Raw genomic sequence first — 14,496 nt, 5'->3', positions numbered from 1 at the left:
CAATCCCTGGTCGTATTGAAAAGAAACTTGAACACATGTCTTGGACGGGTTTATTCCAAACTTTATAGACTGTTTCTGTTTTCAGTCACAAAAGGTTTTCCTTTAGTTTTATTTCTTTGAGCTCCTAAAACAGTATTTCAAGGAATGTACAGTTTAACTGTTGTTTTAAATTTTATAAACTTGTCTCCTTTTCAGCAGGCTCGTGTGGTGTTGAGTTTTGTTCCTTCTCTGAATTCTTATGATCAAATATTTATTGTTTTTTTTTTTCTCCCCCACTAACCCAGTTCTTCTCTTGTTCATTTATTTCACTTTGAAATAAAGACAGTTTCTACAGTAATTAATCTGTTCTTCATTTTTTTTCTGTGTCTTTCTCCCTCTTCATGCCTAAAAATAGAAGTGGAGCAAAAAGGTAACTAAATGCCAACAACTTTCGTTTTCTTTTTTTTTTTTCCCCACTTGCTTTTCCATTCTGTGCTTCTGCATGCTCTGGTGACGGGTCGCTGTAGCCGTTGTCTGACACATTTCACATCTCTGCTTGTTGGTGTGGTCTAGTGTGTACAGTTCTGGTCAGAAGATTGCACAAGCACCAGCGTTCAAACATTTTCACTTCCGCTGAAGTCGGGGCCATTTCCAGATGTTTAATGTTAGCCTAATTGATCTATTCCCAAAACGCATTTTTCACATGTATTCGTCCTTCACATCCTGTTGGGACACTCGGTTGTCTCCGTGTTTCACCTGTCTAGCTCTCAATTTGAAATCAAGTTGAAAGGTTTTGCAAGTAAGTTGTCGCTACGCCATGGTATTGCGTTGCACCGATACGTCTGGCGGCAGAGAAACAGCCTCCATAGCACGATGCTACCTCCACCGTTCTGGAGAGGTGATGGTGTGCCCCTAGCTTGAAAAACATACTTCTGTCACCTCTAATTGTAAAACCTGTCTCTGTGTGGGCAGCTGCAAGATTACTCAATTTTAGCGGTCTCTATTTTGGAGCCACAAAAGACAAGCGCTCTTTTTGTGGTCAGTAACCTCATGGTGCTGTAACATTAGCTTCACCGTGAACAGTGACCCTGGTTAAGATGCAGTTTGTGGTTTATAATAGGCTGAGGCCTAGTTAGTTTATTGATTACCCAACTGTGTTTAAGTTTCAACCATCTCTCTGTCTATTTTAGGTAAAGTTGAACCAGTGTGGACTTGGTCCTTCATCTGCATTATACTATTTAACTTGTGGAAATGCATCAGTATCACTTGGCAATAGATCAGACCCTCAGCATGGCACTACCACCCCCATGCCTGACAGTTAGTACTGTATTCTCAGGTCTGAAAGCCTCATTTTGACTCCTCCCAACACACCTCTGGTTACTGTGGTCAAGCAGCACTATCTTTATCCCCTCTGACCCTCAAACCTCCAGAATGCCTCTGTGTCTTGCAGTTACCATTGCCGTTGCGCTTTATTGGAGTCCCATTTGGAAAAGAGGCTTATAATTTTGGTTGAAGTCCATGTCGATGTGAAACTTAAGCTGTTGTTTCAGAACATCCTAATCCGTCCCCTTTTATGTGAGGGTGAGAGATTGGACCAAAACTTAGACACAGCTGGATGATCCAACAGGACAACAATACCAAAGAAAACTGGTTTTTGGAATAGATCAAGCGAGCAGCTTTAACCTTCTGGATTGACAGCCTAAACCTAAATCTGTGCGAAAATGTTGGGATTTTGCTTTAAAGTCCGGCCGTTGGCAGGAAATCAACCTATATAAGTGAGATCCAACAATTCTTAAAAGAAGAGTGATCAAGTATCCTGCAGGAAATGCCTAATGATGAATACAAAGTGCATTTGGTTCAAACGGCGCTCTCCAAGGTACCTTGACGCAACCTTTTGAGGGGGAGTTTGTGTACGTTTTAGCTTTTAGCTACAATTCTGACCCTGTGTGGATCATAGCAAATTAACAAGAAATTAAACGTTGTGTACCCAATTCTTGTTATCAAATAGATTTAAATGAGATAATAACCTATAACTAGGGAAAAAGAACTTGTGAAACAAATCACGAAAAGACCTCTTGCTCCTTATCTATGTGCATCTGACCAGAACTGTAATTCAACAGGACAAAAGTATTGTATAAGGAAAAGGTTATTTGTTACCAAAACTCTTCATGTCATCTTGTTGTAATTTTAATTATCAGCATTTGAAGCGATAATTTTATTGCTACATACAGTAGATGATAATCCCGTCATGTGGAAAACGCTGTTACAAACCTGCTCCCGTAAGACCCATAACGCCGACATGTTTTTATTCCCTCCAATAACGGGAAATTATTCCGGCTCTGCTTTATCAGCTGCATACTATTAAAGCTATACGCCGTGATCTATAGCTTGTCCGATGAGCTGTCAGCATATTTCAAATAGCTCTAACGTGATGATGGCTATAACCTTCAGGGACTCGCCAGTCAATACCGGAGATAGATTATTGCAGTAGCAATCTTACATTATCAGCAGTGTATGAAGCGAGACTGTATATTCCAAAGCTTCTGAAAGTAAAACAGAAGGCTGGACCGAAAGGTGTAGAAGAGAAAGGAATCCGACTTTAATGGTCGTGTGGTACGTTTTGGGGTCGATAAATACGTTTTCAAAATTGTGGCAGAAAACGCTGACAAATATTAGCTGTGAAGATGAAAGAAAAACATGAAAGCCACATCTGTCTTGCTCCTTTAATATCTTTCATTCGCAGCCTTCATTTCTGCAGTCACATCACTAAAAAGCACATTTTTTTCCACCACCGACATTGAGCCCAGAGTGCTGTCAGAACAAAGCACACAGACTCTGACCTCGTAACCTAGCACATCTTGAGTTTTTTTTTTTTTTTATTATTCCTCCTAAGCAGACAAAACTGCTCCCTCAGCATTTAGCGGCGCAAACGCTGAGATGTGTGCCGAGGCTCTGTGTCACTAGGATGCATCGCGACGCGTTTTTCACCCCGCAGGTAGACAACATGTTTAATCTTGGGAGATTACATAGAGGTGGGGGGGGGGGGAGGCCTCTGTTTTCCCTGTCTCTTTCTCCCCCCCTTCAGAGCGGGCGGCTTTCCTTAGCTCGAAGCTGTCAGCGCTCTGTCAGGCTGCTGCCCTATTTTTACTCAAATCAGCCACCTCAACTCGCTCACATGCACTCTGGGCCCACTCATAATTTCATTTTGTCATCTTACTTGTGTTGAATATCATATTTATAAATCCACATTTTAAAAGGGTAATTTGCTGTGACTTTTCAGCCATTGTAACTGAGAATTTTTTTTTTTTTTTTTTTTTTTTTTAGAAAAGAGAAAATTACTATTGCCTCAGTCCACCAGTAATCAATAGGTAACTGAAATTGGCTTTTTGCAAATGGTGCCTTCTATTGACCGCTCCAGCTGTGGAGCCGTGGCCTTGCTTGATCAGACTGGAGCAAAAACCAGTTTACATATAATTAGTTTAGTGTGTGTCAGGGGGCTGTAAATCATACCTCAGATTAAAAATGTCATTTAGATGAAATAATGGAAAAGCAGTCATTATGGGAATGATGTCATGCTTATTTATTTATATTTTCTTTTGAATGGTTTTCATTTTCTCAAAGAGCCTGCCTTGGCCAATAATTGCCACAGAGCCATTTATCAAAATTTGGGATGTGTGTGTTGGTTTAATGCTTTTTATTTCAAACCCCCACTGACAAAGCAGAGAATTAAATGAATCCATTACTGCTTCCATTTTTAAAATATGTTTGTTTGTGGTAAAAAGCCGTCACATGTAGAGGAAGGAGAGGGGGGAAAAAAATGAATCTTTGTGTTTATGTGTAGGCGAGTAATGGTGCATGTTGTTAGTTTTAACGGCGTCTCTAACTTCTCTGTGCTCATAAAGTCAGGAGATGTAACCTTCACGAAGTTTATTATCCCCTTCTCTTCTCCGCAAACATTAAGTCAAGTTTGTTTAGCAGCGCAGTTGATGATTTGTCTCAGGGTCAGGGAAAAACCTGAACAAGAAATATTCCCTATGTTGCAAAGAGTAAACTCCAGGAAAGGGCAGTGGGAAAAAAAGGGAGGCATGGTATGAAACCTTCGGAAACCAGTATAAATTATATTGTCTCATTGGTTGTGTGCTGTTGGATTCTTCTCTCCATGATGCTAGCCTCTCTATCTTCCATGTGCTTTCTCTGAAGTAATCCTGCCAATGTAACTCTGTGATTGTCTTTCCCCACTTTTGGCTCCTCAGTATTCCTGTGCCCGGGGCTTCTACGCAGGGTATACCAGAGCGAGCACCTCTTCGAGTCGGACCACCAGTCCGGAGCCTGGTGCAAGGACCCCCTCCAGGCTTCCGATAAGATCTACTACATGCCCTGGACCCCGTATCGTACGGACACCCTGACCGAGTACTCCTCCAAGGAAGACTTTATTGCTGGAAGGCCAACAACAACCTACAAGCTGCCACATCGCGTCGACGGCACGGGCTTCGTGGTCTACGACGGAGCGCTGTTCTTCAACAAGGAGCGCACGCGCAACATCGTCAAGTTCGACCTGCGAACTCGCATCAAAAGCGGCGAGGCTATCATAGCGAACGCCAACTACCACGACACCTCTCCCTACCGCTGGGGAGGCAAGTCGGACATCGACCTGGCCGTGGATGAGAACGGACTTTGGGTGATCTATGCCACCGAGCAGAACAACGGGCGGATCGTCATCAGCCAGCTCAACCCCTACACGCTCAGAGTGGAGGGTACCTGGGAGACGGCTTATGACAAGCGTTCGGCCTCCAACGCTTTCATGATCTGCGGGATCCTCTATGTGGTGAAGTCGGTCTATGAGGACGATGACAACGAAGCAACAGGGAACAAGATTGATTACATCTACAACACCGAGCTCAGTAAAGATGGCTTTCTGGACATACCCTTTCCCAATTCCTACCAGTACATTGCTGCTGTGGATTACAATCCCAGGGACAATCTGCTGTATGTGTGGAACAACTATCATGTGGTCAAGTACTCGTTGGACTTTGGAGCGCTAGACAACAGAATTGGTAAGACAATCATTTTTCCTTCGCTGATTTACGATCTAACAGTTGTACTGTAGACACATTTGCTATTGCCCATTTGCTTGGCCTGTCATTGGAGATTAGGTGCTTCTCCACCCTGTGCAGAATGAGCACTGTCAGATAGCATGGTCATACAAAGCAGGTGGCTGATGGTCCTGAAGCTGATTCCTGACTCTCAGTTCATTGCTAAAAAAAAATAGGACTAGTTCATGGTTTTTAAGAAATCTGGACTTAAGTTCAAAATCTGAAATAGTTCGACTTATCAAACCTGAACGAATAATTATTTACTAAAGAGTTTCTTCAAACACATTTTGAATTATAATAAAACCTTTGTACTGTTTTTAAGAATCCCCCTAAAAAGCTTTTTGAATACTTGTTGCCATTGTATTTATGTATAAACTAGAGATACACTCATCAGAGTTTTGTGGCAGATTTCTAATGTTATGTTTTAGTAAAGCTTTGGCCATCTAATACCAACATAAGCTAATTCCAATTTATCTTTAAGAATTATAATATAAGAAGATATATGAACAGCATTCAACATATTTTTTCTTTTTTTCCTTGAACCATGATTAATTATTTTACCATTCGGCGCAGATGTGCAGAGCACCAGTGGGAGAGAGAAGTCTCTGTAAAACCGTTTTTTACGTTTTTTTTAACAAAATAAAATTATTGTAGTTGACATTTTAGATGTTCCCTCATATTGGCTAGTGCTATTAGACATATATATGTTTTAAAGTTTTAAGATATATATGTCTGGGATAAGGTAATTCAACATTTAGCGTATCGATGATGTCATCTTCTAGTATTTGTTACCTGACTTACATCATTTTATGCAGTCTTCCTTTCTTTCCTCACCTAAACTGTATTTCATAAGGGCCATAACAATTGATCTTATCTCCATATATTAATTATTTTGTCATCCGAAACCAGAAAGTGTAAAATTTTAACTAAAAGCGGCCCATTTAAGATGCTTTTATTATTACGCTCACTTGTAAAAACAGTATTTGTCTTTGATAAAATCCTGATTCTGTTTAAGCGCATTAGCTGACAAAATATTTAATCATGCATATCAATTAACCATGCAAATTAATTAATTGTCCAAATTAAGGATAATACCTGCGCTGCATTATCAGGTCTACTTGAAGATGGCAAAACTGTCTGCTGAGCCACATCTCTGTTGCCTGCAGTCACTCAGAAAAAGCAGTTGTGAGGCTTGCCTCAAGCGGAAATGCTCCAGCACCAAATATTCTAAACGCGCCCCCAAAAAGAAAGGTTGAAACTTGTGTACGGCCATAATACAGTGATATTAAATCACTGGATTCAGGATACTCTAAAAAATATTTTTGCATTGATTTTGTCTTCTGACAGCTGTCCTTCTTTTCTAAATGTCTAATATCCTCTTTGTAACACAAAATCACCTTTATAGTAGTTTGGCGGGTTGACTCATCAGCCAAGTTGGGCCCATAGAAAAGAAAAATGAGAACAGTGACTCTTTGGCTTTTTTCCCCCAACTTCTTTTATGATGTTGATTTCTCAGCAGTTTCTTCTGGCTTTTGCTGTGTTCAATGTATAGACCAGACGGGTTAATAGGTTTTCCCTTCCTTCGCTCCATTCCAAATGGACTTATAAACATGAATTCAGTGTATTTAAACTACTGCACTTAAGAAAAGTGTGGACTGACATTAGCTGGTTGGAAAAAATGCTGTTTAGTCTACTTAAGATGATGGAAAGATGAATAGAGAACGGTGCTTTCAATTGCTGTTACAGCCAGTCAAGTTGGCGTTTTACACGTTTCTGTTTTGTTGTAGAGAATTTTCCAGGCTGCTAATTCGCTACACACACAAAAAAATATGTTAAACAAGCCTTACAAATAATTCATCAAATATTTTATTAGTATAGTTTCACTTTAAAAAAAAAATACAAACGTTTATTTTAAGTGCAACCCTGGCCATTTTATGCTGTTGCTTAGCGACGTATTTTTAGAATCAGAACACACAAACACTGAATTTAAACCCTTTATTCAACCAACTTTTTACCAAAACTGCAAGTTTTAAAAAAAAAAAAAGTAAAAAGATGGCCTGCTCTCTGAACCCTTTGAATTGGGGCGGAGCTTGGTGACGGAGCGTTCCTGGGTCTGCGTTTGTGATTGGTTGGGAGGATCTAAGATTAACCTACATGATAGGCTAGAATGCAAAAGGAAGGAAAACTGTTATTCTATTGAACTTTTTAATCACCCTTTTATTTTCTATCATCTATATATACGTCTCGCGATCAATATATATTGTTATTGAATTATCGCCCTGCCCTAGCAGTCGTTAAATTGTATGCCGCTGAAAGAAAAATGTTAACTGTATGAAGTGGGAGTTTAACTTTTCCTTTCCACACAGGTGTAACTGGAATATGCGTTGCATGAACTGCATTGAAATACAGTATGTTAACATGTAAATGATCAAGAAGTCATAAAACGGATAATAGAAATCCTAGCATTAGCATGGACACTTCAGTTAAGTCAAGATAAGGTTACAAGCATACAATTTAGATAAGCACGTCACAGGGGACACAAATTATATCAGAAAATGTTCAGAGTGTCAATCAGCATCAGAGCAAGATGGCTGTTTTAGCAGCTATGGTATTGTTGATAAATGTGTTTTTTTTTAAATAAAAGATAGTAGATCATGTAACAAAATGTATTTATTTTTTAACCTTAAAGCTATGATGTTTGCACCAAAGATTAACAAACCTTCATTATCAAATACCAGCCGGATTCTTACTGCTCATAGAATAACTGAAAAAACACTTTCTGGGTGTTAAGGTGAAAAATATTGAGGGGGAAAAATATCTAATTTGCACAATTTTCTCCTCTGCAACTCCTTTTTAAAACTTTCTTGAGGAGTCCAATTTCCACTCTTCATTGTTCTTTTTATGAACTGGAGCATGTTGGGAGGCTTATAACTGCAAAAAAGAAAAAAAAAGAAAAAGAAAAACTGTTTTGACACACCAAGGTAATTCTTTGTGGTATCTCATCAACAGCTCTAGTCAAAAATGTCACAAGTTATTTGACTGTGAAATCCCAACTCCTGATTTTTTTTTTTTCCCCTGCGTGGCGCTTTTTTTTTTTTATATACCTGCAAGCCGGCAGGTAAATTTATTTCCCTCAACTTTCTCAAGGTTTTTTTTTTTTTTGTGTGTGTGTGTGTCATTTTCTTTTTTTAATACACAGTCCCACTTTAACACACCCCATAATATATTCATTCATTCAATAACAGTCTGCACAGTGTTTGCTTTTGAAGATATACAGCTCCTGCATTGTAATTTGTTGTGGTTAAAGAGAGCGAAATAGTATTTGCTTTTTTAGTTTGAATAACTCTTTTCCTTTCAGCAGCAATGCACATTTTTCTCATAGACACACGGACATTCTGCTGGAAATGGTTTCGCTGCTGTTGCTGAATAGGCTCCCCTCCAAATAGCCCGCTGCATGAATATAGATAGTAAAACGCTGCATTGAGTAGATGGATGGAGTCGGAAAACAACTACAAATGTCAGATAAACAGAAATAACGAGGGGTAAAAGAGTGATTGAACGGACGCTGATATGATGAACCATCCGGTTTGATCCACTTTCAGACCTCTTGGAAGTACGCTTCAAGTATTGTTAAATGTGCACATTATCTCCCCACGTATCTCCTTAGCTGCCTGTTTTGGAAACGGCAGCACAATTACGACCAAATTGTTTGAAGCAGCATCAGTTGTACCACTTCAATGCTCACAAATTAGTCTGCATTTGCAGCTTTGTCGTGTTGTTTGTTTGCTGCTGCGCTGATGATGCAAGGAAATCAGAGAAAAAGACGAGGCTCGGGATTCTGGGATTCGGGATTCTGGTGCTGCTGTTCGAGAAGAATGCAAGACAAGTCGTTTATTAGGTCATTTGTATGCGTTGCACTGCAAAAACAGAACTTAAAATAAGTAAAAATTTTCTTAAAATTAGTGTATTTGTCCTCGATTTGAGCAGGTAAATAAGATGATTTGCCAATGGAATAAGATTTTTGCACTTAAAACAGGAACAACTCATCTCCATCATCTTATTTCAAGTGCAGGATGTCTAATTATCTTATTTTAGGGGTCAAAATACTCATTCCATTGGCAGATAATCTTATTTACCTGCTCAACTCAAGGACAAATACACTCGATTTAAGAACATTTTACTTATTTTTAGATCCATTTTTGCAGTGTGCTTTTGTTCAGCAGGGCCAAAGATTTGGCTGGAAAGAGCCAACGGGCCTGGAGAACCTGAAGTTAATGTAGCATCTTCCTTTTAGCTGCCAGCATGAGCTTGTGAAATTTGATCCGGTGTCACGATCACAGTGCCTGGTAACACTCACAGAAAGGTGCTGTTCTCTGATCGGCCTAACACTAGCTCGTTTCCACTTGTGCTTGGTTACTGCGTGAGCACACGGCTGACCTGCGACATCAATGGAGCACGGTGGATGATCAGCAGAGCAGCAGCGATGAGGCCAGGCCCCACAGCTGAGGCCGGCGCTGCACAAAAACAGGCCCATCGCAGCACATGCCCAGGCGTTTGGCACGGCGCTGTAATGATGTTTGGAGCGACTGAAACATACAATGTGGCCATAAAAACATGATCAATCCCTGTAGAATACAACCCCGACATCATTCCCTTTTTTTTTTTTTCGCCATACAGTGAAAACGTTTTTAAAGGTTTCAGATAATCTTGCAATTTATACAACGAGACAAGGTTAAAGAGGGTAAATGTAAATGCAGATATAAATTAGGGCTGTGAGATTTTGCCATATATCAAAATTGTGACTTATTTCAACCATAATAGTGATTTAATTTGGACTTTTCTCTGTATTAACCACAAGCAACAAAAATAGCCTGTAGATACAGTTGTTTGTAAACAAGGACTAAAACAAGATTTTTATTAATAAGAATATTCTTATTCAAGACAACAGGTTGTTGAGTTGAACATCGATCCTTGTTGCGCATAAAGTGCAACCATCAAACAAGCCTATGTATTAAACAATTTGATCGGTACTTTATGCTATGGTGAGATTCCTGAAAGTTTCTGGTTAAAAAAAAAACATATTGCTTATATAAACTCTAAATCAAATAATAAAATCAGATGATCTCACTGCTGCAACTCTCTTCCCTTCCATGTGGAGGCAAACCCACTTAAATTAATAGCCAAACATGGCCTATGCAATTTGGAAATTGCGTTTTTTGAAATTGCAATTGTATTGTTCAGCGGTATAATATAAATAATGATTTAATTTAAAGGAATGCAGGGTTTCTCCCAGAAAATTGGCTAATCCTGGCATTATTGTCTTTGTGGGCTCTGGGAAGTGCACGTGCACTAGCCAAACCAAGCTGTTCCTAGTTAAGAATAAAACTGTCCCCATTGTTAAATTCTGAATTTGTTGTAAGTTTATCAGAAATTAATTTTACTGGTAACTGGTCAGCGCAGATCAAGCTGGAAATAACAAATAATAATAATTAGAATAATGTAATTTCTAGCCAAAGTACTGCAAAGTGAAAAATTCACACTGATCTTTCCTGATTACATTCACTGAAAACAAACTGAAGACAATCGTTTGAAAAGGTCAACATTTAAACCTGTTTTAACAAAAAGAATTGTCATTTAAATTACCTAAATGTTTCACAGCTACCACCTTTTGGATATGCTTGCTCCATGACAACAGATGAAACTCATTGTCTCCCACCTATCCAGGACCCGTTCTCCATGTTCACCTCTTTTGATTATTCCTCACCTCCTCTGTCGCTGTTTGACTCTCCTCAGTCATGTCCTCCATGAAGAGCCCCGCTTTGATTGTTTCTGAACATTAGGCCTAGCTGGACAGCAGGTTTGAGAGCTACGTCGAATCGGCGTCGGAACTTCAAGTGGGAGAAATGCCGGCCTCTTGTCGGTCACCTCTGCTGAAAAAAGAAAGGAGAAAAAAAATACATTTCAACAACCATCATCAAATCATTTTAAACAACTTAACGTTTTCATACCATGTCTGTTCATAGTGTAGAACATGTTTGTAACCAAGGTTATGAAAAGGTTAAGGTGGTATATTCTATTTGCAAGGCATTCTAAGTCATATTTAAAAACCAGTTGCACAAAAAGCTGTGAACCTTTTACAGAATCATTCAGGAAGAACATTACTTCCAGGGTTAAAGGCCTTTCACAAGCACGTCGAGCCGTAAAATCTTCATCAGATGTTCACCACTGCGTGAATATAGCTTACTCAAACTCTGTTTTCTGCCAGCAGTGGCATGTTTTAAAATATGATAAAAAAAAAATCTTCATGTCCTAGAGGAGGCTTGACACTAGCGCCCGAGTTTACCCAAGTTTAACTTATCACTCATCAACCACGAAATTCAATGGATTTTATTGGGCTTAAATACGATAATCCAAGACAAGTTAGTGTATAATGGTGAAGTAAATGTAAAAGGATAAACTGTTTTTAAAATCTTTAAAAAAATGAAGCCAAAAAGTCATCATTCAAAGGGACCTAATAAGAACTTAGTATCCAGCTGTGCGTTATCTAACCACTGTATTGGTTTAGATACCTATTAGTGAAAATGAGCAAACATACCGCATCATTAAAACCGAGGAGCAGCAGACAGGTCAGGGACAACCAAAACATAGTTCCTAATAAATCTCCGCTGGAAGATGGCAAAGCCCAGGAACCTGTTTTTGGGACGCCAGTTAATGGAGCAATCATGATTGCGATGAGACGGAAGACAGGTGGCTCAATTCTTATTGAACACTTCTGTAAGGTCGTAATATTCTGAAGGAACTTTGGACAGGTCAGGGAAGGTTTCTTGGGTCTCGTCAGACGCCGATACTGAAGGATTAGCTGTCAGGAGGCCTGTGGAATGGCAGTCAGACAACCAGCTCAGGATCTCACCTTTTACCTGAGTCAATGTGTGGGGGAACTGATGATCAGGAAGGTGATGAACTTGTTGTGGTCATTGCCTCCAACAATTCATTTGACAATTCTCTTGAGTTCTTTGTATGCATTATTTGTATCTAGTATGTATGCAAGTATATAATTCATTTTCCAGAAAATATGATGAACTTTCTTGAGGTGTCAGACGGGGTCCGACAAATCTGTACGGTCATTATACTGGAACGTGACCTGATCCCTGGGGTTCAAAGTGATGTGATTGGTTGGTTCGACTCCTCTCCGGCCTTTTGTTAACGGAGTCTTAGATCCATCCTGGGAGTGAGTGTCTCCATCTCGGCCAGGTTTTTGGGAGCATCCCATGCAGCAAGCTCATCTTGATCGTCTCATTGATCACCTAGAGAAAAATGTTGCATAGTCCCTCATTATTCCGTTTACTCCCAGCAGAAGGAAATCAGTTTTGTATTATGTGAGTCCTCTTTCCTTGCTTAAATGCCTCAGCAACTTCAGAGTTGCCTCCCTCTCAGGGCAAAACCAGGTCAGAAACTCTGATGAGCTCCTTGGCAAAGTCCTTAAAGAAAGACAAGAGTCCTTCTGCCTCTTAGCCATTCCCCACATCTTGGCCTTGCTGGACAGCAGCGAAGTCGTATGGACTATCTCGGCCTGCTCGGTGGGGAAAGGCTGTAATTCAAAGTGTTTCTCAGACCGAGTAAGAAATGGACGCCACTGACTCTGCTCACCTTTAAATACCTCAGGAGGGGTCAGCTGCAGTTCATAGAAAGGTGAGACGTGGTAATGAGGGGACTCTTCAGAAGCCCGCGGCGCATTGAGTTAGCATTGACATCATTTCATGCATATTAGACTCCAGCTTATTAATGGCAGTCTCAACATCTGCACTCGTGTGGGGCAACAGGTCCATAATGGCTGGATTATTCTGTTCAGGGTTTGCACCAAGGACTTGGAAACTCGTACACCACATGGGATAACAACTCTTATTTCTGTGGGGAGAAAAAAATCAGGTTGGTGACTTGAATAATAAGTGTGAAAGTGAAATGATCGACTTCAGTAACCTGCAGTGCAGAGAAGCAGGCGTGGACGCGGCAGCGGCTGCGGTGACGTCAGAGAAAGCGGTAGGCTGGGAACCAGGGGGGATCTCGTGGAGAGAGAGCGTTAAGGAGAAGGATTATTTCTACGCTCTTCTTCAGTCTCTGGGATGTTTCCCAGAGACTCCACAATTAAAGCCTCAATCCAAAGACGTGGTCTTCAACCAGGCTCTGGTCATTCACAAGAAAGCAGATGTAGATCTACTTGGCAGAGGGATTAGGCGAGAATCAGCTGCCAAATGTCAGAGCAGAGATCGGTGTCCAGATATCAGACAGGCAGTAGGGATCTCTCACGGGCAAGGCAAGGTAGGAATAATCCGACAGCACGAGTTAGGTCAATAACAAGGCAAAAACGGGAGCGCATGAAAAGTATGCTGGATTCCTGCTGAGACGGGGCGGTAATCTGGCATAGAGGCAGAGAATGGAAGAGCTTAAATAGTGCTGCACACAGGTGAGAAAGGCAGACAATTAATGTGGCTCAGGTTGCTGAAAAAGGTGGATTAGGGCAGAGAGACTTGGCAGGAATAACACGGTGACATGAAAACAGAAATAAATAACTGCCAGGGCATAGCAAAGATGTTTATATATCTAAGCCATTTGCAGGTAATACTCATCGAACCATCACTCACTCTGTGACACAGATAGACTAGTTTGGACGACGTGCCTTCTTCCCCTTCGTGATGTTGTTTTGTTTGATGGTCTTTAACATGTTCTGCCTGTAGTCCTGCTTGGGATCGGTATGCCAGATCTTTTACTGAATGCTCGAGAATTACGTTACCGATGGAGAAGCTTTCAAACAATTTTCGTTTTTAATCCTCAGCTTTGGTTATACTATTTTGTGTGAGCCTTAGCTCAGTTGCTTGTCAGACTGAGCATGGGGCGCGTTGAAAAGACAACAGCAGCTGCGAAAGATGATGTTCCTCAGTGCCTGTCACCTTTTGTTGCAGTCTCAGGCACTGATATTGTTTTGTAAGGTGAGAATCTGAGCTCCCCCCCCCCCCACCCTTACTCTCTACCTTTCTGCCAATATGCAGAAACATCAATCCAGCTTTATCTTCCCAAACCTTATTATTATATTTGGTAGCATTTCTGTGTTGGTGTTGTCCTAGTCTCTGAATGCACCCTGAGGCCCCCTTGTAAGTGCTCCCTATGCCTCTGCTTGAATAATCTCTTCGTTGACTCATGACTGGTGCACGGATCGGGGCACAATTAGTATCACGGATACATTCATTGTCTAGCAGTTCCGTGATTTTTGCCACGTGTTGCCATCTGTCCAGGGCAAGCTGCCAGCGGCCGCTCTGGTGGGGGGAGCTGCCATAGCTTGGCTCTCCGACCTTCATGTCGAGAACAGCCAATGCTTTGGATGCTCTGGCCTGTCCTGGCTCAGTTTGGAGGAGCCTGACACATGCTAAAT

At 40.7% G+C, this 14,496-nt stretch overlaps 1 protein-coding gene across 22 annotated transcripts in view; it reads left to right on the top strand.

Moving 5' to 3' along the window:
* LOC105937280 (adhesion G protein-coupled receptor L3) overlaps nt 1–14,496 on the top strand; it is a 333,177-nt gene that overhangs the window by 191,558 nt on the left and 127,123 nt on the right. For 13 of the 22 annotated variants that reach the window (XM_036146482.1, XM_036146481.1, XM_036146487.1 and 10 more), the window contains 2 exons: nt 395–409; nt 4,224–5,033. In XM_036146482.1, coding sequence (XP_036002375.1) covers nt 395–409; nt 4,224–5,033 — 825 coding nt within the window. The remainder of the gene's footprint in view (nt 1–394; nt 410–4,223; nt 5,034–14,496) is intronic. The other 9 variants (XM_036146501.1, XM_036146483.1, XM_036146499.1 and 6 more) reach the window with 3 other exon arrangements.

Source organism: Fundulus heteroclitus, chromosome 14, assembly GCF_011125445.2.
Source record: "Fundulus heteroclitus isolate FHET01 chromosome 14, MU-UCD_Fhet_4.1, whole genome shotgun sequence".
Lineage (NCBI taxonomy): Eukaryota > Metazoa > Chordata > Actinopteri > Cyprinodontiformes > Fundulidae > Fundulus > Fundulus heteroclitus.
Note: the sequence above shows the minus strand (reverse complement) of the source record. Positions and strands in the feature narration are given on the sequence as shown.